Source organism: Macaca fascicularis, chromosome 14 (genome assembly GCF_037993035.2).
Source record: "Macaca fascicularis isolate 582-1 chromosome 14, T2T-MFA8v1.1".
NCBI lineage: Eukaryota > Metazoa > Chordata > Mammalia > Primates > Cercopithecidae > Macaca > Macaca fascicularis.
In genome coordinates, this window is record NC_088388.1 from 24149947 (window position 1) to 24174540 (window position 24594).

Genomic DNA, 24594 nt, shown 5'->3' on the forward strand with positions numbered 1-24594 from the left:
TGTTCTTTCTGGTCTCAAAGTGTATATGTGGGTAGGATAAATTATTTTTTTATTTTTTTATTTTTTTTGAGACGGAGTCTCACGCTGTTGCCCAGGCTGGAGTGCAGTGGCGCGATCTCGGCTCACTGCAAGCTCCGCCTCCCGGGTTCCCGCCATTCTCCTGCCTCAGCCTCCTGAGTGGCTGGGACTACAGGCGCCCGCCACCGCGCCCGGCTAATTTTTTTTTTTTTTTGTATTTTTAGTAGAGACGGGGTTTCACTGTGGTCTCGATCTCGTGACCTTGTGATCCGCCCGCCTCGGCCTCCCAAAGTGCTGGGATTACAGTCTTGAGCCACCGCGCCCGGCCAGGATAAATTATTAATGTCAAGTGTACTGCTTCTCATAACCAGTCTCACTGCAAACATCACTACTTATGGCACTTATTCTTAAAGTTCAAATGTGGCTGCAGAATCTTTCTTAATCTTAGTAATCCAGGACATCTAAGTAAATGCTCAGAGTTGGCATATGAGGTGTATTAGTTATTTATTGGTGTATAACCATATTATTAATACCACAAACTTAGTGACTTATAGCAACACATGTATTATCACACAGTTTCTGTGGCTCAGGAGCCTGAACACAACTCAGCTGTATCTTCTTCAGGCTCTCACAAGACTTCAATCCAGATGTTGGCTGGGGCTGGATTCTCAATCTGTTTCTTATGGATTGTTGGACTGAGGTCGTCAACTTCTTGATGACTGTTGAAGGCCAGTTCTCAGTTCTCTGCCATGTGGGACCTCCAATGTGCTGATATGAACAGGATACAGGAAAATATTGGGTAGAAGAGGGAGGTTCCCTGGCAAAGGCCCCACCCTCAAGCCTGGAAACCTGCTGCACTAAATGGAAACAGGCATTCCTGTGTTCATGCCCAAAAGTTGCCTTTTGGTCCACTGTGCCCCTCTATTCTGTACCCATATAAACACCAGACCCCAGGTTCCAGAAGCAGACAAGGAGACTAAGAGAAGAACAGAAGAAAGGCAAAACAGTATGGCAGAGAAGGAAAGAAGAGAAGGGGCATTTGAATGCCAAGAGGAATTTGGCTGGGGATATTTAGAGAGGAGATTGGCCACTGGATGGCCAAACTCCAGGGGAAGATCATCTTCCCACTCCCTCCCCTTCCCAGCTCCCCATCTATCCTGCTGAGAGCTACTTCTACCACAAAATAAAACCCATGCATTCATCATCCTCAAGTCTATGTGGAACCTTATTCTTCCTGGATGTCAGACAAGGACCTGGGTACCAAGAAGGCACTGGGCTGGTTAACACTTAAGCCATCTGTGGACAGCAAGGCTAAAATTACAAACTGTGACACATGCCCACTTGGACTTTGGGAGTTGCAGCTTCCCAGCCCTGGACGCTGCCACGGGATCAGAGCTCAGGGGCTCTTGCCCCAGCTCCTGCACCTGCCTGTCTGCATGTGTCCCCTCATAAGAAGTTTGAATAGGCATGGCAGCCAAACAGATGAGCCACAGCCCTGTCACACATCCTGAGTGGAGTGTCAGGGAAATTTCCTGTTTCATTGGCAGCTTCTTTATTCAAAGGCAGCAAAGGAAAGAGACTCTCCATGCAATATGTGGTACCCATCTTATATAATAAGATAACATACACATAATAACATATATTCTGTCACTTTTGCCATATTCTATTGGTTAGAAGCAAGTCATAGGTCACAACATGCCTAAAGGAAGGGGATTACAAGGGAGTAAATATCAGAAAGGAGGGATTATAGGAACCACCTTAAAGTCTATTGACCACATGAGGTGAAACTATTTACCATCCCTGACAAAGGCTCATCAGTATTAGTTACAGAGAGGAGAATTTTGATTTTGCTTAAGAAAAATACATTTAACAATTAGAGCAACTTGTGATGTAAGTATGATGGCAGGGATAGTTCAAATAGAAGTTTGTAGCAGGAGATGGAAACATTTAATACAATGGAATGGGGCTAAAATTTGGCTACTGGAAATTTCCTTAAAGGCCTAAAATTCTGTGCTACTTCATTGTATTATAAAAAGTCATAATATTGTGTGTTTTACATGAAAAGAGAAGAGAATGTTTGATAAGTGCCTTAGTCCATTTGTGCTTCTGTAACAAAGTACCTGAGAATGGGTAACTTACAAAGAATAGAAATTTCTTTCTCACAATTCTGCAGGCTGGGCAATTCAGGATCAAGATGCCAGTAGATTTGGTGTCTGCTGATGGCTGTCTTCTGCTTCCAGAATGGAATCTTGTCACTGTTTCCTGCAGAGGGGATGAACACTGTGTCCTCACAAGGCAGAAAGTAAAACAGCAAAAATGGCCTAGCTAGTTTCCTCCAGCCATTTTATAACATTGCTTATCTTATCCAGGAGGGCTGCACCTTTGTGACTTAATCACCACATAAACGTCCAACCTTTTAATATTATTACATTGGGGTTTAAGTTTCAACATGATTTTTGAAGAGGGCACAAACATTCAAACCATAGCAGTAGATATTTCAAATTCATAGTTTTTGGGTTCACTATAAAAACTGCATAATTTCATTTGATAAAATATGCATAATTATAATTATAGAATTGTAAGAATATCCAAATAGAAAATATTTCCCAAAAGTATTGATATGGACAGGAGACAGGGAAATACTGGGTAGAAGATGGAGGTTCTTCCGCAAAGGCCCCACCTTCAAGCCTGGATACCTTGGCTGGCCCTAAATGAAGACAGACATTCCTGTTTTCATGCCCCAACAGTTGTTTTTTGGCTCCCCATTTGGGGTTTGTACCCACATAAACCTCAAAACCCAGGATCCAGAGGCAGATGAGCAGACAAGGAGATGAGGAAATGAAGAGATGAGGAGAGAACCAGACAAACAGCAGAACAGCATGGCAGATAAAGAAGAGAAGGAACATCTGAACACAGAGAAGAGTTCAGCTGGGGGGCAGTTGGAGAGGAGTTTGGCCGCTGGACAGATGAACTCCAGGGAAAGATAACCTTCCCACTCCATCCCCCTTCCAGCTCCTTATCCATCCCACTGGGAGCCACCTCCACCACTCAGTAAAACCCCTGCATCCTTCAAGTCAATATGTGACCTGATTCTTCTAGGACACTGGACAAGAGCTTGGGATACAGAAAGCTGTCACATTGGCCCACTGCCCTTGCAGAAAGGCAGAGGAGTCATTGAGCTGGTTAACACTTCAGCCAGGCTAAAAGGGCTTTGTAACACTGGGGTCACAGGCACTCACCTTTAGGCACTACCATGGAGCCAGAACCCAAAGCACTCACCCAGCTTCTGCACCTGCTCGTCTGCATGCTCCCCCTCCCATAAGGGGTTTGAACTCACTGCAGCTGAACAGAGAGCCACATCTCTGTCACACACCCTGAGAGGGAGGCCAGGGAACTCTCCTGTTTCAGTATTTATCTCCTGTTCAGTATTTATTGAGTATCTACTGAATGTTTGAGGCTGTTCTTTCACTGAACGATACAGAAATAGCTGATGACATATCTTCTTGACTTTATAGAGTTTACAATTGATGCTAGAGAAATGGGATTCAAAATAATGGCAAAATAGGGTAAAATAAAACATTAAATCAAATGTCACACTGTAATAGATACACAGTGATCTGCCTCAGTCTTTTTCTTTCTGACTGGAAAAGCAAGAAATGTGTAGAAATGAAACTCCAACATTATAAATATTTTCCACTACTGTTGATACTTAAATAGGGAGTTGCTGAAATAGTTGGGAGAGATGGTTTTAAAGCTACACTTGAGAAAGAGAGCATTTCATTGTGTCTTGGAGAATAGTAGAAAAAGACAATGGTGTTCTTTATTTCTATTGGCCATTTTTTTTTTGTTTTTTGTTAGAAGCCATGTAACTTTTGAGATTCACACACAGAAACACAAAGATATTAAATGGTTTTCACACTATAAAACATTTTAACCGTTATGCATTTTGATTGCAGGTAAAAATTCAATTAACCACTGATGGGCAACATCCAAAATTAAGAGCAGAAACAGAAAAATAAAAGACCACTCAGCAAAGACAAGTAGAGTATAAGCATCACATAGGCTGGAAACTTTGCTCTTTTCTGTTTGTTTTTGTCCGTTCTCTTATGTATCCCAAGCATCTGGAATGAGGACCGGCACATAGCTATTGTTCAATAAATGCTTGTTGATAAATTAAAAATGCTGGAATTATTTGACTTCTCTTTATCAACTGTAGGCAACACTAACCTGTATGCAGGAAAAAAAGATACAGGATTAATGAAGAATTTGGGGGTGGTTTACTCTAACAGTATTATCTAGACTCTCATTTAGGATCTATATTTGCATTGAAAGGTGCAGGAAATATGATTTACTTCTGTACAGAATGTACTGAAACCTGTGTTTCTGAGTCTGTAATTAAATGTGGCCCTTATCTTAATGAGCACATGCCATCCTTCTCTCTAGGCAGAGCCTCTTAACACAACTGAAATAGCCCAGCAATTGCACAGAGCATACTGCAGAGTTCTGTCATATCCCATGATACAATTAGTCTCTGTGATTAGGTGGATTTAAACAAAAAGGTATGTGTTTATCTTCATGATGCACAGAGTGGCAGTGGCAGGTGGCTCCATTTCCTAGAATATGGTTCCAATCCAAGATGTCATTTGGAGAGATATCAGTTGCCACAGAGAAGTTAAGTCTTGTGTGAAGCTGAAGAAGGTGAAGTTGATCATAGGAGTTTCCTTGCACTTCTCTTTGGAACAGCTTAAATCCTAGGCACCCACCTTTGCCTCAGAATTCAGCTGGTGTCTGATGTGGAATAATTTGTGTCCCCTGCCCAGAAAGATATGTTGAAGTGCTAACCCTGGTACCTGTGACTATGACCTTCTTTGGAAGTAGGATATTTGCAGATGTAATCAAGTTAAAATGAGTCATCCTACATCTAGTTAATGGTGTCCTTATAAACAGGCTGAGATTTGAAAACCCAGAGGGCAGAGGGAAATAGGGCACTTGATGACCAAGGCGGAGATTGCAATGATTCAACTGCAAGCCAAAAAATGCCAAGGATTGGCCAGGCATGGTGGCTCACGCCTGTAATCCCAGCACTTTGGGAGTCCGAGGCAGGTGGATTGTGAGATCAGGAGATCGAGACCACCCTGGCTAACATGGTGAAACCCCGTCTCTACTAAAAATACAAAAATTATCTGGGCATGGTGGTGGGCACCTGTAGTCCCAGCTATTCGGGAGACTGGCATGAACCTGGGAGGCGGAGCTTGCAGTGAGCTGAGATGGCATCATGGCACTCCAGACTGGGAGAGAGAGCGAGACTCCATCTTAAAAAAAAAAAAAAAAAAAGCCAAGGATTACTGGCAACAAGCAAAAGCTAGGAAGACACAAGGAAACATATTTTCCCACAATCCTCAGAGGGAACATATCTCTGTAGATGCCTTGATTTTGGACATCTGGCCTCCAGAGTTATGAGGCAATTAATTTTTCTTAAGGCTGTGTAGTTTGTGGTAACTTGATATGGCAGCACTAGGACATTTATATGATGCCTCAGGTGGAAAACATAGGCCCTGTAGTTAGAAGTTTCCTTGACTAATCTCTCTCACCTCAGTGCCTCATTTCTACTTTCTTTCAGGGAGCATGAGCTCTGACTTAGGGAAGGAATATTCTAAGCTTCCTTTCAGAGCCAGTAATTTTCTTCCAGTTAAAATTGTTTAAGCTAAACTAACCCTTTTTGTTCATTCAGGCTGTGTGACAAAGATACCATAGACTGCGTGACTGAAAAAACAAACATTTCTTTCTTACAGTTCTGGAGGCTGGGACGTCCAAAGTCAAGATGCAGACAGATGGATTGTCCCTGGAAGGCCTGCTTCATAGATGACTGTCTTCTCCCTGTGTTCTTAGGAGTGAGGGTACCTTTCTGGTGCCTCTTTTTCATAAGGACTGTTGGAACCGAACTGTCGATTCCCTCCTGGGCAGGGGTCGCCGCGAAGGATCACCGAAACGAGATTCACAGCAGAGAGTTATTTATTACTAGCGCGCTAGGGTCCCAAGCTCTAAGTTGGCCCTGGGACCCCAACTGCTTGTTACAGGCTGTTTATATAGGCAAACACAAGTTCAAACACAGCTTAGGGCGCGAAATTCAAACAAAGCTTTAGGCGCGTGGTAATTGGGTCTGTCTATGGCCTGAGCAAGGTGTCTTGTTCTAATTGGTTAGAGCAGGACCTTATGAGGTTTTTTTCCTGGAGTTGTTGATTCCGGGAACTTCGAGGCAGGGTGGGACCCCCGGAATTGGCAGGGTGGGACCTCATGAGGTTGTTTCCCGGAATTGGCAGGGTGGGACCCTATCAGGGTGGGACCTTATCGAGGCAGGGTGGGACCCTATCCAGAGCCACCTGGTGTTAATTTTTTTTAAGTTCTTTTTTCTATGAGGCCTAGTTTCTAAGTTTTATGTGGCCTAGTTTCATTCCCTCCTCTTTTTGTGTCAGAGGCTCAATCTTGAGCCTCTTCTTCAGTCCTGAGGGTCTGGTATTGTTGGGTCAGAACCATAGCATGTACTATGTTTAATCTATTTTTAATAAGGGTGAGTAAGTGGTTGAGTATGCATGGCCCGAAAGTCAGGATGAGCGTGAGCAGGATGAGGGGTCCTAAGATGGTGGAGATTAGGGTGCTAAGCCAAGGGGATTGGTTGTACCAATTTTTAAACTAACTTTGTTGAGATTTTCTCTCTTTTTTTCTCTTGTCTAATCTTTTTCTTAGTTTTGCCATAGAATCTTTAACTATTCCTGAATGATCTGCATAAAAACAACATTGCTCTTTCAGGGCTGCACAGAGCCCGCCCTCTTTCAGAAAGACAATTTCTAGTCCTTGTCGGTTTTGTAATACAACTTCAGACAGAGAAGTCAAGGACTCTTCAAGTTTTGTGATAGATTGTTCTATGGCTCTAAGGTCTTCATCTATGGCTACTCTAAGTTGTTGCAGATGATGGTTACCATGCACTAGGGCTGCTGTCCCGGTCTCAACTCTAGCCGCTACCTTAATTCCTAACATGTCGGCGAGGGTGAGGGAGATTAAGGGCGGGGAGGTGCTTTGAGGAGCTTTTAGTTGGGGCTTCTCCGATATGGAAACCGGGGGCTTCCTAGCTTCTAATAAAACCTGGTTTGGCCTTACTGCAACAGGGGCAGTGTCTGGATTGACTAATAGTCTGATTTGGAGGGGAATTTTAGGCGGGTTGTGCTGGTATAAATAGAGACCCTATATTAACCTTGTTGTTATCTATCTGTTATCAGATTTTGCCGCATCTTCAAACTTGATGCGAACCAGGTTGCAATTTTCCGAATATCGGGTTGTGGTACAGGGCTGGACAAAGGACATGGTTATATACCAAGGTTTTGTGGCTTATTTTTACTTTCCATTATTAGTAGTCACACAGGACCAGCTTTTGCAATACAAGTGAGTCAGATTTTCACAAGTTTTTCTTATTTGTCCTGTCCTGAATCTGGGACAGGCATAAAACCTGTTCCGGCTGATGGACACCTTTCTAGCCTGTCCTTTCCATTCTTGTCCATCCTGAGGAGTCCTTAATAGGACTCCTGTGGGACCAGTAAACCGGGGGCCTGTGTTTTTTATCTTTCCTGCTTTTTTTTTTTTTTTTTTTTTTTAGGTTGAAATAGAGGTCTGGAAACCAAGTCTTTATAGGAGCATTCTCGGAGGTCTTATTTAAGACCTCTTGATTATTAAAATTAATTATCTGTCAGGTCAGGCTAAATGGCCGGTGGGGGTTAGCATCAAAAACTACACTAGAGACGGCGCAGGGAAGAAGGGCAAACAATAAGCAAGGAGTTAGATACGAGAGAGTCTTATCTTGAGCGGGTCCGCGGAGCGTCGGAGTTTCCATGTCTCAAGTGGTGTTGGTCCGGACGTCTCTGGAGCAGCCTTGGCGTGGGATGCGTGGATCCAAGTGGAGATTCCGTCAACCTTTATGGCTGTGGGCGTGGTCAGGAGAACAATGTAGGGTCCTTTCCACCGAGGCTCTAGTCCTTGAGTGCGGTGCCTTCTAACGTAGACAGAGTCTCCCACCTGGAAGGGGTGACTGGTCTGTGGATGTCCTGGTTGGTACAGTTCTGCCAAGGGGGCCCAGATTTGGACCTGTACTGCTTGGAGTCCTTTTAGCCGAGCCTGTAGGTCAGTTTTAGGATCGGAGGGGGAGAAGGAGTTAAGCAAGGTTGACAAAGGGGGAGGTCCTCCGTAGAGGATTTCATATGGAGTGAGCCTAAAATGGTTAGGCGTATTTCGGGCCCTTAACAGAGCTAAGGATAGGAGGCGTCTCCAATCTTTTAAACCAGTCTCTAAGGTCAATTTAGTAAGGGTCTCTTTTATTGTTCTATTCATTCTTTCTACCTGTCCTGAGCTCTGGGGTCTATAGGCACAATGTAATTTCCAATTAATCCCCAATATCCTGGCGAGCCCCTGACTTACCTGAGAAACGGAGGCCGGCCCGTTATCTGACCTAATTACCTTGGGAAGTCTGAATCTAGGAAAGATTTCTTCCAGAATTTTCTTGGCTACCATGTGTGCCGTTTCTTGCCGGGTGGGGTAGGCTTCTACCCATCCTGAAAAGATATCTATAAACACTAGTAAGTACTTATATCCAGCATAGTGAGGTTTTACTTCAGTGAAGTCTATTTCCCAATAGACTCCTGGGCGATTACCACGAGTTCGTTTCCTTTCTGGCACTCGGGTAGCCCCAGCGTTTACCTGCTGACAGACCTTACAGGCAGATGTCACTTGTTCTACGAGGGTACTTGCCTTTGGGATTAGAAAGTCAGTTTTTTCAATCAGTAATTTTAGCTTTTCGACTACTCAAGTGTGTCCAGGCATGCATCTGCTGGATCATTGCCAAGGCCTCCTTTTGGGGAAGGACTATTTTTCCTCCTTTTTCTCAGTTTTTAGTGTCTTTGTTCTCTATAGCCCCTGTGGCTTTTGCTTCTTCCTGGTCTCCCGGGGTTTAAGTATGTTTAATAGTTATGTGGCTGGTTTCGTCAGGTTCTGTGGCTAGGGTTAGTACTTCCGCCATGGCGGCTTGCCTGGCCACTTGGTCGGCCTGTCTGTTTCTTACTGCGACTGGATCTTGTCCTTTTTGATGCCCGGGGCAGTGAATTATAGCCACTTCTTGAGGAAGAAAAAGGGCTTTTAATAAGGCAATTATTTCAACTTTGTTCTTGATTTCCTTTCCTTCTGAGGTTAGGAGACCTCTTCTTTCATAGATACTTCTATGAGTATGAGCCGTTGCAAAGGCATACCGGCTATCAGTATAAATGTTAGCTTTCTTTCCCTTGGACAGCTCTAGGGCCTTGGTTAGTGCTATTAACTCAGCCTTCTGTGCAGACGTGCCAGGGGGTAGTGATTGTGCTTAAATGGTGTTGTGGCTATCTACTACCACCGCTCCCGCCCTCCGGGTACCTGAGTCAAGGTAACTGCTGCCGTCTGTGTACCAGGTGTGATCCGCGTCTGGGAGTTCTTGGTCTTTAAGGTCTTCCCGTGTTCCATGGGTCTCAGCCAGTACTTGCCGACAATCGTGTGGGCTTGGTTGGTCTTCTGGTACCGGCAGCAGCGTAGCAGGGTTTAGGGTGACCGGAGGGCCAAACTGGACACGGTCCATGTCCAGTAGGAGGGCCTGGTAGTGGGTTAGGCGTGCGTTGGTTATCCACCGGTCCGGGGGCTGCCGCACTATGGCCTCTAGAGCATGTGGGGTAATAATAGTTAGTGGCTGCCCAAGGGTTAACTTAGCAGAGTCCTTGACCAGCATAGCAGTGGCTGCCATGATGCGAAGACACGGGGGCCAGCTGGCCGCCTCCACTTCTCTCCCTCTCTCCCTGGTCCTTTTTCTCTCACAACTGCCACCAGGATTTTTGTTAAATGCTTATCCCTCACTTGGTCCTTACGATCCTCTCGCTCCATCTGTTCCTTCGCTAACCTGGCTTCCCTTTCCTCAGGGGTTTCTCTCTTATTATACACTTTTTCTGCCTCCTTAACCAATTCCTGTAATCCATAGGTTTGGATTCCATCTAGTCTTTGGAGTTTTCCTTTGATACCTAATGCAGCTTGGTCTATGAATGCCATAGCTACGGTAGCCTTATGTTCTAGGGCCTCTGGGTCTAATGGGGTATACATTTGGAACCCTTCCAGAAGCCTTTCCATGAAGGCTGCCGGGCTTTCATCCCTTTCCTGAGTTATGGTCCTTACCTTGGTCAAATTTGTGGGGCGCTTTCCTGCCCCTTTGAGACCTGCCAACAGAGCCTGGCGATAGATTTGGAGACTCTCCTTACCTGGTGCCGTTTCATAGTCCCAGTCTGGGCAGGTGAGGGGAAATCCCTCATCTATTTTATTGGGAAGTTGGGTTGGGAGGCCTCCTGGTCCTGGCACATTTTTCCGGGCCTCCAGGAGGACTTGCTGCCTTTCTTCAGTGGTTAGGAGGACCTGCAAGAGTTGCTGGCAATCATCCCAAGTGGGCTGGTGAGTGAGGAGAATGGATTCTATTAACGAGGTTAGGGCCTGGGGGTCTTGGGAAAAGGAAGGGTTATGGGTTTTCCAGTTGTAGAGGTCAGAGGCAGAGAAGGGCCAGTACTGGACCGTGCGATTGACAGTACGGAGGGGAAAAAGGGAGGATTGCCAAGTGGAAGGGCCATCTGGGTCCTCAGTCCGCCACAAGCGGAGACGAGGAGGTGTCGGTGGCGGCGTCCGAGGGGTGAGTTTGGGCGGGGCTGGCGAAGGAGACGGGGTGGAGGGAGGGGCCGAGGGAGAAGTTGGAGAAAGGGTAGGGGCCGAGGCGGTAGAGGAAAGAGCTGGGGACAAGACAGGGGGCAAGGGTGAAGTGTAAGGTGGAGGTCTTAGAAGGGGGTTTTGAGGTGGAGGAGGCAGGGGGTCAAGAAGGAGGAGATCCCTCTGGGGTTCATCTGGGAGGACTGGCTTATGTGGGTCCGGTTTCCGATTTTTTTTTTTTGGGGGGGGCTTCTAAGGCAAGAAGGGTAGACTGGGGTGGGGAAGGGGAATGGAGGAAGGGTTTCACCCAAGAGGGAGGGTTTCGGACCAGATCCTCCCAAGTAATTATGTAGGCCACCTGGTCTGGGTGTCCGTGTGGCCCAGGATCCATCACTGTTGCTTTAACCTGTAAGATAATTGGGAGGTCAAATGTTCCGTCCCGGGGCCACCCAACATGGAGGGTAGGCCACTCGGACGAGCAGAATTTTTGCCATTGTCCCTTACGGACTTCTATGGCGAGGTTGTGGGCTCGAGCCCGAATGTCAGGGAAGTGAGTCAGGGTCAGAGACAAAGGAGTCGTCAACGTCTGTCTTATTTCGTCCACGTATAACAAGGACAAAACGAAAGTAACAAAAACAAAGACCAGACAAGTAAGGAGAAGCCGCGCGGCCAGAGAGTGGCGCCACAAGATCATAAAATACTCAGACGGCAGGGGCGACCTGCCTACAGATTTAAGGAGGCTGACTGAGTCGTCAGCCTTCTCCCAGACTACCGCCAGGGCGTCCCCCGGGGCGTAAGTGGGAAGGTGCTGGACACGTCTGTCCCCCTTCCCCACTTAATTCAGAAGGAGTACTCCCCAGAGTTCAGAGTTAGCCGGCAAGACAGACAGAACAAAACAAAAGTACCTGGTAGGTCCGTTCAGTCAGCAGTCCGTGGCCCGGGCCAGATGGGTCTCCGCTGGATGGGTCGGGGGTCCTCGGACGACCCCACTTCCCAGCCAATGCACCAAATGTTGGAACCGAACTGTCGATTCCCTCCTGGGCAGGGGTCGCCGCGAAGGATCACCGAAACGAGATTCACAGCAGAGAGTTATTTATTACTAGCGCGCTAGGGTCCCAAGCTCTAAGTTGGCCCTGGGACCCCGACTGCTTGTTACAGGCTGTTTATATAGGCAAACACAAGTTCAAACACAGCTTAGGGCGCGAAATTCAAACAAAGCTTTAGGCACGTGGTAATTGGGTCTGTCTATGGCCTGAGCAAGGTGTCTTGTTCTAATTGGTTAGAGCAGGACCTTATGAGGTTTTTTTCCTGGCGTTGTTGATTCCGGGAACTTCGAGGCAGGGTGGGACCCCCGGAATTGGCAGGGTGGGACCTCATGAGGTTGTTTCCCGGAATTGGCAGGGTGGGACCCTATCAGGGTGGGACCTTATCGAGGCAGGGTGGGACCCTATCCAGAGCCACCTGGTGTTAATTTTTTTTAAGTTCTTTTTATGAGGCCTAGTTTCTAAGTTTTATGCGGCCTAGTTTCAAGGACACTAATCCCATTCCTGAAGGCTCCACTCTCATAACATCCAGAAGGTCCTACATTCTAATATCATCACACTGCAGGTTAGAATTTCAGCGTATTAATTTTGGTATGACACATTCAGTCTATAGTAGCAACCTTCCCTTGAAACTCAATGATCTGTGATAAGGTTCAGCTAAACCTAAAAGTATATGATATAAAGCTGAAAAGAAAATAAACTGTGACAACTGTTTTTGGAGGGGAAGCAATTTAGCATAATATGCTAACATGTAAGTATTTAAAAACATTTTCGTTTTTGGAAAATATTGCTAAAGGAATTACGAAATATGTACACAAAAACTTAACTACATGGGTGTTAAGCACCATATTGTTTGCAATAGGGAAAAGATTTAAAAATGGAAATATCTAAGAATATCAGATTATTAAATAAATTATGTTTTTCCCATATGAGGATATACTACATAGGTATTGAAAAATGAAGCTATGGAATAGTCACTTTATTTTATTAAGTGTTAGTTGTATTTTATTTATAATTCACACATAACAGTTATACGTATTTATGGAATACAGTGATGTTTCCATGCATGTATAAATTATATAACAATTAAATCAGGGTAATTAGCATACTTTAAACATGTATCATGTTGTGGTGAAAACATTCAAAATTCTACCAGCTATTTTGAAATATACAATATATTATTAGCTGTATTCACCCTATTATGGAATAAAGTATGAATAGTCATTTTAAAACTATGCTCTGAAGAGGATGCAAATATCTCAGGAACATTTCAGTGAGTTTTTTAAGAGGTGAGACAAAGTCAAGATCCTCTGAGCTTTGCCCCATTACCTTCACTTAACCAAATCTGCTCTATTTCATCTCTTTAATATGAGTAAAATGCCATCTGAAAAAAAAAATTATGTATTGTTTTCTGTCCCCGCAAAAGTTGTCGAGGTCCTAACACCCACAAACTGTAAATGTGACATGATTTGGAAATAGAGGCTTACAGGTGATCAAGTTAATCATTATAGTGGGCACTAACCCAATACAACTTTGTTTTTTAAAAAATGAGAATTTTGGAAACAGAAGCAAACACACAAGGAGAAGGCCATGTGAAGATAGAGGCAGGGTTCAGGGTAATGCACCATAAGTCACAGAAAACGAAAGATTGCCAGCAAACCAGCAGAATCTAGGAGAAAATGGTATAAAACAGATTTTTCTCATATCCTCAAGAAAGAATCAACTTTACCAACACCTTGGTTTTGGACTTCCAGCCTCCAGAGCTGTGAAAGAACACATTTCTGTTGTGTAAGCCACCTTAGTTAAGATTGTGGTACTTTGTTGCAGTAGCAGTTAGAAACTAGTGCATTTCTAGGTTAAAAGAAAGTTGGATGCTTCTTTGTTACAAAGAGATATACATATTAAATATATACACAAATTATTTGTGAACTCTTAAGTCAATGAGTTTTTCTCTTAATATTTTCTTGCTCTTGGTTTTCTCTCTGTTATCCACCTATTGAAGAAATTGTGTTCATTGTTTCAGGAGGAGCTATGATAATGGTAAAATGAAAGGATTGTTCTTGAGCTCTGAGTTTGAATCAGTATTTTCTAGTCCATAGCAGAGGTCAGAATGTAAACCTTCCACAAATTATTTATCATCCCACTCCATCAAAACTCAGGGTGAATACGAACAGACTCATATGGATTAGGGGAAATTCCAGAACAAGAAGCATGATCCCCTTTACCCTAAGTGCAGATTAGAAGGACTTAATTGTCTCTAGAAGCTTGTTGGGCAGGGAACATGAGGTTCAACGTGGGGTTACAGGTGAGTAGTCAAGCCACATCATTAGATCATAAGACATAAGAATCCGGGCTGCTCTAGGTTAATTGCTTTATTCTTTCTTTCCTTTTTTTTTTTTTTTTTTTTTTTTTCAGACAGAGTTTTGCTCTTATTGCCCAGGCTGGAGTGCAGTGGCACCATCTCGGCTCACGGCAACCTCCGCCTCCAAGGTTCAAGCGATTCTCCTGCCTCAGCCTCCCGAGTGGCTGGGCTTACAGGCATGCATCATCACGTCAGGCTAATTTTGTACTTTTAGTAGAGATGGGGTTTTGCCACGTTGGTCAGGCTGGTCTTGAACTACAGACCTCAGGTTATCCGCCCACCTCAGCCTCCCGAAGTGCTGGGATTACAGGCGTGATCCACCATGCCCGGCCAGCTTTATCTCTTGAAGCCTGTAAAGCTCTGTCTTCTGTGGCATTTAAGTTGTTTGTGAGCATTGTTGGGTATGGTAGCATGTATTACTGAGCAACAAATATTCCCTCCCGCTTACCCTCAGCCATGAGAAGCATGGATTTCCTGCCTCATCTATCGTGATTTTTTTCCATGAAAAGTAATGGCAAAATTATTTTAATTGCCATCACTTTTGATGGCAAAACCATGATTACTTTTGAACCAACCTAATACATTGGGCTAGACCCTGTGATTTGCCACAGTCAGTGAAATATGCTGAGACATGAGGGCACATTTGAGCAAAAACTTTAAATATATGTGAACTCTTTGTTCTTCTGCCTTCTGCCATGAGAAGAATATTTCCCAAGCAACCATTCCTCTTTCAGCTTGGGTCCTGATATGAGAGATGTATGGGGAAAATACCTAAATCTACCTTATAACCTGGAGCAGAGCCTCCACAGCCTCAGACATGTAACAATTATGGTGTTTACTCTCTTGCATAATTTTATTTTACTGATTCAGAAACCTCAGCAAATAAAAATCTTTTTGGAAAACTTCTCTTGACAATTGTGTGAAATTTTCCAGCACATTTTTTTTTCCATGCACATGGAAACCCTCTTATCATCCTGTGTCTCAAGGATAATTTTGTTTTGATTTAACTATGCAAGCCACAATTTCTCTGCCAATAAAGAATTTACCAAACTACAATCACAAATCCAGGGGTCCTTTTTTGCCTGGAATCACTTACAGCAGCTGTAACAATGATGTGCATGCTTACTTCTTCATCGGGGGCAGAAGATTTCCTTCCATGTATTTTGAGATGCCCTACTTTTTTTTTAATGATAATATTTTATGCAGTGTTTCCTCTCTATGGTGGTTCATACCAACTTGGTCAGCTGTTTTACCTTTTGGCACCTCATGATAAGATTTTTTTAATTACCTATTTATTTGTTTTTAATTAGAGTTTCTCAGCCATAGTTGCTACTCAGCACCCCTCTCCAAAAGCATTTGGAAAATAGAGGAGGCATTTTATACTTTACAGTGAGTGGTGAGTGCCATTGACATGTAATGCCCAAAGTCCTGTGAGGCTAACTGTCCTGTACTGTACAGTAGAGTCCCATAAAACCCGAATTTTTCCAAACTAATTCTCCTAGTGCCTTTTGAGAAATTTTGTTTTAACATAGCATCAACTATTGGCTTGTGAAATTGGTGACTGTATTAGTCTGTCCTCATGATGCTAATAAAGACATATGCAAGACTGGCTCATTTACGAAGGAAAAAGGTTTAATTGACTCACAGTTCAGCATGGCTGGGGAGGCTTCAGGAAACTTACAGTCGTGGTGGAAGGGGAAGCAAACATGTCTGTCTTCACGTGGAGGCAGGAGAGAGAAGATTGAGTGCCCAGTGAAGGGGGAAACACCTTATAAAACCATCAGATCACATGAAAAATAATTCACTATCACTAGAACAGGATGAGGAAAGCTGCCCACATGAGTCAATTATCTCCAACTAGTTCCTCCCACAACATGTGGGAATTTGGGGAACTACAATTCAAGATGATATTTGGGTGGGGACACAGAGAAATCATAGAAGTTGCGGTATCCATGAAAATCCCCAATTATGATCCACTGGAGTGCTTCCTCGCTTATGAGAGGCAAAAACCAGAGAAACCTAGGACAGAAATAATAAGGTGAGAATTTTTCAGAAAATTATTGTCATAGACATCAGCAGACAACCAGTGAGAAAGCTAATTTTGATACTACTTTAGAGTAACTTTACAAGATCTTCCCTGGCCCTCAAGACTCATGTTACGTGGATGAGCCAAGTCTTTCCTATGCATAAGGTTCCAAAAGAGTAGGAATTGGGGAGCCTTCTCCTTGGGAGCTGCCTTCTATGCCACTCAAAATGGGAGATTTAACAGTTTGTTCCCACAACACCAGCCATCCAATCACTGGGAAACCACTACCTCATAAGATATGACAATAAGCAGACCTACTACTGATGAGCCATGATGATATTTCTGCCAAAGCAGATGAGTTAAATAAATAGAAAGTTAAATAGAACACTGAACAAGAAAGAGAGATAAGCAGATCAACAAAAGGTATAGTGATGTTTATATGCTGTGCAAAAGCCATGATTTCTAATGATACATTCATGGTCTGGAAGATAAAATAAGAGAAATATCTTACATACAAAGCAAAATTATTGTATAAAGACATATAAATAATGAATGAAAATGTAAGAGGCTGGCAGGAGAGCTCTAGGAGACCCAGCAGACCAAGCTTGCAAATTCAAGGACACTCAAAAGGGTGGGGGTCCCAGAAAGGGAGATGAAAAGAGGCAGTTTTGAAATACATAAAAATTACTCTAAGCTTGAATTATTATCAAATTGTCAAAATTACCCTAAGTTAAAAGAAAATTAAATCTGATTCATTACAATAAAAGAGTTCACATTGCAATTTGAGTTGGTGATTTTTTTTTTTTTTTAAAGACATCTGATCAGAGCTTCATACATTTCTGAACTATAGGGATAAAGAGAAACTCTTTCAAGCTTTTAGGCACAAAGAATACCTTATCCCTAAAGGTGGAAGCAATCAAGTAAATGTCATTCTTCTCATCTGGACGCTAAAAGTTGTAACATAATATCCATGTCCTTTTGAGAGAAAGAGACATCTACCCAATAATACTTTGTCCTGCTGATGAATAATTCAACTGTCAAGAAGAAGAAAAAAAAACAAACACATTATGGTTGCACAGAAATCCCTAGTTACCATCAATGTTCCCTGTGTGGTAAAAATATCGAGAAAGAACTCTGAAGTGTTGATGTCCATATGTTGTAGTTGTCCATCGGTTTGTGAACATTATTTCTGTTTGGAAAATGTTATTTGATTTATCAGAATCTTTTGCAGCCCAAGCAAAGCAAATAAACTATGTTTCACCAACCATGTGTTCCGGAGCAGTTGGATTCTGTAGAGAATGATGTGTAAAAAGGAGGTGTTGCATGGAGTTTGCATGGCAGGGAAGATGAAGAGGTAGCCACTTTCAGAGGTGACTGTGACAGGTACCTGATCTATGGTTCCTGTGCTCTGCTGTGGCAACATGAGAGGCTTGGCTGGAGCAGTCTCATGGGTTCATATAAGCATGGAATCTGGTATGTGTCCCTCAAGTCTGATTTTCTGGACATCCCTCCAATATGTAACATTTTTTCTCTTATGTCCACAAAACTTGTGTACATTATAGGCCACAGGGTAAAGCTTAAAACATTAAAGCAGTAGAGTCTTTATAGGCCCGTTCTCCAATTACAATCCAAAAGAAATGAAAATAGCTGGGCACAGTGGCTACTGAATTATGCCTAGTGTTCCATTATTGGAACGCTAAGCATGTGGGAGTTATTTATATCCTACCGCTCAAGATCATCGCCAAGGTCTCTTTGCAAAAATTCCAAAAAAAAAAAAAAAATGCCACCTCAGCCATAAATGAGTTAATATCCTTATTTTTTGTTTGTTTTAATTAAGAATGTGCTTTAGTATTTACATTTAAGGATCCTGACTTATAGAGACTCTTACCAGGCTTGAAACAAATCAGAACAGAGACTTCAAGATAGGTGAGGGGCAGGCACCTGAAGTCCCAGCTACTTGGGAGGCTGAGGCAGGAGAACAACTTGAACCTGGGAGGTAGAGGTTGCAGCAGTGAGCTGAGATTGCGCCACTGCACTCCCTGGGCTAAAGAGTGAGACTCAAAAAAAAGATAGGTGAGAGAAGATAAAAATGAGTAAGTTTGGTGCACAGTTAATAGTTAAATGTTAAGGAATACTTATACATTGTCTGAGAGTGTATAATACAAATCCATATCAGAACTCATGACTATCAGGCAAGAGATAATCTGTAACAGTCTACTACTACAAGTATTAGACTGTCTCAAAAAAACTCAGGCAACTGGGGAGAGTTGAAATAATTTAAAAATTTTCAGGTTATTTTACTGTTGTGGTGTGTTAGTGAGGGTCCTCCAAGAAAGAGATGCCAAGATAAGATTGAACATGCAACGATTTTATTTAAAAAAACAAACAAACAAACAAAAAAAACCAAAAAAACCCCAAAAACACTTGTGAAGGAAAATGAAGAGAAATCAGGGAAGATGAGGAGAGACATCAGACCTTCATGCACATGTGATTCCTAAGTGAGGGAGAAAAGGAAAGGAGTTGGTTTGGGGGCGATTTAACCTGCCGTACAATCCAAGGAAGGTGTGGCAAGTCCTCTGAGGAGTCTTTAAACCAAAGTCAGACATCAGAGGAGTCTACTGTTTTCCAGAAACAGGCTATAGTACCTCTGCTAAGCTAAGCCATTTACTGGGAGCAATCTGCAATGAGCATTGTCTCAACAAAACACATTGATATACTTCTGAACACAACAAGGTGAGACTTACATCAATTCTACTACCTGTAGTTAGACATCTGCAAGGTGCATTCTTGTGGCCAACATGTGTGCATATGTGAGTAGGATAGAAAAAAATATTTCTTCATGGAAGAAGTACTTAGAATCTTATTTAAAATAAATAATAGAGAAATATAAGTTTGAAAAGGGATGGTAACAATGAATTGAAAAATAAAATAGAACATCTGTTCTTTAAAAACATAGACAATATGAAATGAATAGAAACTTTATTAAACCAATAAATCTAAAAAATGAATAGTGAACATCAAGGTAAAATAATATGTGGAAGATTAGAATGAATAAATGAGTATTTCATTAATAACACTGAACGTGAGCAGACTGAGTTCTTCTTTGAAAAAGACAAAGACCATCAGATTTTTTAGGTTGTATTATATTTATGGTATACCAATTTTAAAAATAAGTATGACTGAAAATAAAAAAATGGGCTAGCAAATACCAGTCAAATGAAAACTAAAGGAAATTGGGATTGGCAACATTCAGGAAAAGAAGTATTTTTTATTTTAAAACCCTGTAGTGGATGGTGCTGTGTCCCTTTAAAAAGGTGAATTTAAGTCCTAATCCCAGTACCTATGAAAGTGGCATTATTTGGAAGTAGGCATTTTGCAAATGTAATCAAATTAAGGTGGGGTCATACTGGATTAAGGTGGACTCTAAACCTATGGATTGGTGTTCTTAGAAGAGAGCAGGAGATTTGGGCAAAGAGACACAGGGAAGAGGACCATGTGAACACAGACGCAGAAATGGGAGTGATTCAGCTACAATCCTAGGAATGCAAAGGTGGTGGGCAACCACCGGAAGCTGGAAGACTCAGGGAAAATTGTTTCCCTAGAGCCTCCATGGGAAGCATGGCCCTGCCAATGCCTTGATTTTAGACTTCTAGCCTCCAGAACAGTGAGAAAGACACCTTTGCGGTGTTTAGCCACCCATTTCATGACAATGTGCCATAGCAATCAAAGGAAACTAATACAAACCTTGAACAAGACAAACAAATAATTTTTAATAATAAAAGTTTAAATAGAAGATATTACAACTATGCTGTCTCATAAGGTATTCACTAGTCATGTATGGCTATATAAATTTAAATTGAAATAAATTTAAATAAAATTTAAAATTTTGTTGCACCAACCACATTTCAAGTATTCAATAGCCACATGTGATTGTGGTAACCATATGGGACAGCACAGACGCAGAATACTTCCATCACAGGAAGTCCTACCAGACAGCTCTGTGTTACAGTTATAGATAAGTAGTGGTATCAAATTGTAGCTAAATATATGAAGCAAAACCTATTACAATGCAAGAAGAACTTGATAGAAAAAAAAGGGAGCTTTCAATATATTCCTTGAAGAATTAGAAAGATGCATACAGAAAAACATCAAGTCAGGTAACTGAATAACTCAATCAGTCTACCTAAATATGCATCCCTCAGATATGTAACATTTTTCTCTCATGTTCACAAAACTTGTATACATTATAGGCCACCGGGTAAAGCTTAAAACACTAAAGCAGTAGAGTCTTTATAGACCTGTTCTCTAATTATGACCTAACAGAAATTAAAATAACTGCATGAGGTGGCTCACACCTGTAATCTCAGCACTTTGGGAGGCTGAGGCCAGTGGATCACCTGAGGTCAGGAGTTCAAGACCAGCCTGACCAATATGGTCTCTACTACAAAAACAAAATTAGCTGGGCATGGCGGTGCGTGCCTGTAATCCCAGCTACCTGGGAGGCTGAGGCAGTAGAATTGCATGAACCCAGGAGGCGGAGGTTGCAGTGAGCTGAGATTGCACCATTGCACTCCAGCCTGGTCAACAAGAACAAAACTCCCTCTCAAAAAAAAAAAAAAAAGTAATGAAAATGATTAGTGTAAATAGAGTTTTTAAAAATTCACTCAACTGTTTGTAAATGAAAATTATGTCCCTAGAAATTCCTTTAATTAAAGAATATTTACAAAGAGAAATTTCAAAATATTTCAATAGAAGGGAAGCAAAACATAAATACTACACGGCAGAACTTATAGATCTCACCAAAAAATTGTACTGAGTGGAAAGTGTATAAGCCTACTGATGATGGAAGATTTTTCAGAAATTGAAAAGAAACTTACTACCAATCTTGATGAATAATAAAGTTCAGCCAACAGATATGAAAAGTAGGAATTATACAGCTAAAATTAATTTTTTTTTGTAGAAACTGATTTTTACCCCCGAATGCCAATACAAGGCGTTATTGAGAGCAAAAATATATAAGGTCAGGAATGATAAAGAAAAGGAATCTTTCTCTCACACGCACACAGAGGAGATAGTAGCAGGATTATAAGATAATACTGTAAGAAAGTTTATGGCAATATTCTTGAAAACCATGTACAGGAATTTGTGTTTTTCAAAAAAAAAATTACCAAAATTTACCTTTAAAAGATTCTACTATTAAAAAGTCCCTGGAAACAGGTGGGTTCAGCTAAATTGTACATAATTTTAAAAGACAGAGAAGAATTTAAGGTAGCTTAAACACTTCTAGAATATATGAAAAGATTAAGGAATAATGCTTTATAAATTTAATATCAATAAAAATTAATTTTAAAAATTCAATATAAAATTAATGTCAAAACTGACAAAGATGAAAGAAACAAAAAGAAATTATTGATTTTTCTACCTTGTGAATTCAAATGCCAAAATTATTCTTTAAAAATTTAGCAAGTAGAATCAATAAAATAATTATATATGGTATGATAAAGCTGAATTTACCCTAGGAATTAAAGAGTGGTTCAATATTTAGATCTATTAAGATAACTCATTATATGGACACTTAAAGGTTTTCCTCTAATCTCATTACCTTTCCATCTCAGTTTGCTTTATTGGTTGTTTCTCTTCTGCCCTACCTATGAATATTTGAATGCCAAAGATAATTGAATTCAAAGTGTGGTTTGTGGATCAGTATCACCAGGAAACTTGATAGAAATGCCAGAATCTCAGGCTCACCACTGGACCTACAGAATCAGACTCTCCATTTTAACAAGCTGTCCAATTGACTGGTATAGACATCAACAACTGACGACCGCTGACCTAGGGATGGATCAAGACCAGCTCAGTTGGGGAGACCCTAACCCAGTGGCGCTAGAGGAATTAAAGACACACAGACAGAAATATAGAGGTGTGAAGTGGGAAATCAGGGGTCTCACAGCCTTCAGAGCTGAGAGCCCCAAACAGAGATTTACCCACATATTTATTAATATCTAACCAGTTATTAGCATTGTTTCTATAGATATTAAATTAACTAAAAGTATCCCTTATGGGAAACGAAGGGATGGGCCGAATTAAATGAATAGGTTGGGCTAGTTAACTGCAGCAGTAACATGTCTTTAAGGGATAAATTGCTTATGCTATTTTTGTGGCTTATGAATGCCTTTAAGCAGTTTTCCGCACTGGGTCGGCCAGGTGTTCCTTGCCCTCATTCCCGTAAACCTACAACCTTCCAGCTTGGATGTTAGGGCCATTATGAACATGTTACAGTGCTGCAGAGATTTTGTTTATGGTCAGTCTTGAGGCCAGTTTATGGCCAGATTTTGGGGGCTTCCTCCCAACATGTCTCCCTTTTTTGATTTGCAAAGAGATAAAAGCAAGGGCAGCTTCGTCACAGTGAGCTACTTCTCGCAGGAGTCGGGATCTGCATCTGCAGACTATACAGAGATAAACGACGTAGATTAAAAGCACCATCATCATTGAAATCACAGAGCTTCCAAGTGTTTTTATCCATTTTAATCGGTTACTAGCTGCTAATTTCTCTGCAGCTCCTTTAAGCACTCCAGTTCCTGGCATTAAGGTCAGGCGTGCCTGGGATGCTTTAAATATTTGCTTTTTAAATTTTGCTATATTCAAAAACAAGTGTGTAGAGTGTCCTTTTGGATGCTTTTTTATTCTTTCTCAAATTTTTATCTTATTAAGAGCATTTAATAGTTTCCACAAATTCTTATGTTAAGCTCCTAGAGCAGGCAATATCATTTGAGGTTGAGGTGCCACTACGCCTCCATGGTTCCAGATAATAGGAACTTTTGCCATACTTCTTATCATTTCTACCGTCCGACCGTTTTGTTCAGATCCTCCGAACATAGTATGGGCATGGCAGGCAGACTGAGAGGTGCAATTCAAGCTAAACATCCCCTTAGGGGACCAATTAATAATGATTCCAAGGGAATCGTTGTACAGCACCTCTGCCTGTTCTGCAAAGCAATCTTCCTAAACAAATACGTTCATTTTTTCTAACAGGGTCCAATCCTGTTTACAAATAGTTTTTTGAGAGCAGTATGCCTCAATTATAGGAGCAGATTTATTATGGTAAATACTGAGCTCAGAAAGCATATGTAACTGTGTCACAGAGTGATTGCATCCAGGCATTATTACCAGCCCTTATTGAAGGAATACTCACAGCAGTGGTGATAACCGCTATCATAGCTACCATTACATTATTTATTGTGACTGATTGTCCCGCTTTCCTCAGGTTTTCTTCCGCCATCTGTGACACCTTGATTTGTCCCCAGGTGGGTCGCTGTGTTCGACGGGTGTTGCTCGTGACAGTTAGGGTCCTCCTCAGCATCAGTCTCGACATAGCTGCCACCGGGGGATCCTCTAGATCCTCCTGGAGTCTCTTCCTTGGCATTTGGCTCATGATAAGCTTTCAGGTGTCTTGATGGTATCCAAATTGGCTGTTGATTTTGGCCTGGAGAAATATGAACATAACCTCTACCCCAAGTTATTATTTTACCTATTTCCCAACTATTTGTTAATCGGATCTCCCCACCAAATCAGTTGTTCTGTTTCTGTCTTTGCAGCTGGTTTCTGTAGATGCTGTTCAGCTGCTGATAACATTTCTCCTTTGGGCAGGCTCAAAAAATTTAAAGTTAATAATGCTAGGTTCAGTTATGTCTCTGGGGTTCTATATAGTCTATCTCCCCTTTTCTGCTTTTGCAACTGCTGTTTTAGGGAGAGACTAATTTTTTCCACTATGGCTTGTCCTTGAGAATTGTATGGGATACCAGTAATGTGTTTAATATTACACATGGAGAAAAATGTAGCTAGAGCTTGCCTAGTATAGCCTGGGGCATTATCTGTTTTAATGGAAGCTGGAATGCCCGTCACCACAAAACACTGCAAAATGTGATGTTTAACACAGGCAGAAGACTCTCCTGTTTGGCATGTAGCCCAGACAAAGTGAGAAAAGGTGTCCACACATACATGTACCTAAGTTAGTCTCCCAAATGAGGGAACATGTGTGGCATCCATTTGCCAAATAGAGTTAGGTTCCAGTCCTCGAGGATTAACTTCTGCAAAAGATGAGGAATGTACCATTTGGCAAGTTGGGCATCACTGGATAATAGCTTTAGCTTCTTTCCAGGTAATGCTGTATCTGCATTTGAGACCAGAGGCATTAACATGGGTTAAATTGTGAAAGTGTCTAGCATTAGATATTGCATTAGCAACTAGACGATCTGCCATTTGATTCTCTTTAGTCAAAGGTCCTGGAAGAGGTGTATGAGCTCTAATGTTAGTGATGTAAAAAGGGTGCATTCTACTCCTAACTGCTGTTTGCAACTGGGTAAATAAAGTCATCAGTTGTTCATCGGTATGAAATCATA

General features: G+C 41.9%; 1 protein-coding gene and 1 long non-coding RNA gene across 2 annotated transcripts; both read right to left on the minus strand.

Moving 5' to 3' along the window:
* Window positions 1-505: 505 nt before the first annotated feature.
* On the minus strand, window positions 506-2280 carry LOC135967239 (uncharacterized). The gene is made up of 2 exons (XR_010581239.2): window positions 2158-2280; window positions 506-786 (listed from the first exon to the last, which is right to left on the minus strand). It is a non-coding gene; the product is annotated as an uncharacterized lncRNA (long non-coding RNA).
* Window positions 2281-9415: 7135 nt separating this feature from the next.
* Window positions 9416-23627, minus strand: LOC135967253 (uncharacterized). The gene is made up of 4 exons (XM_065529704.1): window positions 23388-23627; window positions 11670-11801; window positions 9898-10515; window positions 9416-9772 (listed from the first exon to the last, which is right to left on the minus strand). The coding sequence occupies exons 1-4, from the start codon at window positions 23625-23627 to the stop codon at window positions 9416-9418; spliced, it is 1347 nt and encodes a 448-aa protein (XP_065385776.1).
* Between the last annotated feature and the right edge of the window lie 967 nt (window positions 23628-24594).

Bases quoted from the DNA above. Each gene is read 5' to 3' on its own strand.
- LOC135967253 (XM_065529704.1), bottom strand. From the start codon at position 23,627: ATGAGCCAAATGCCAAGGAAGAGACTCCAGGAGGATCTAGAGGATCCC. The intron at 11,802-23,387 runs GTGAGTATTCCT...ACCCCTGCCCAG, and splicing joins TAGCGGTTATCACCACTGCT to GAGGGAATCGACAGTTCGGT. The intron at 10,516-11,669 runs GTACTTTTGTTT...CTCACTCACCAG, and splicing joins TGACTGAACGGACCTACCAG to CCCACTTGGGATGATTGCCA.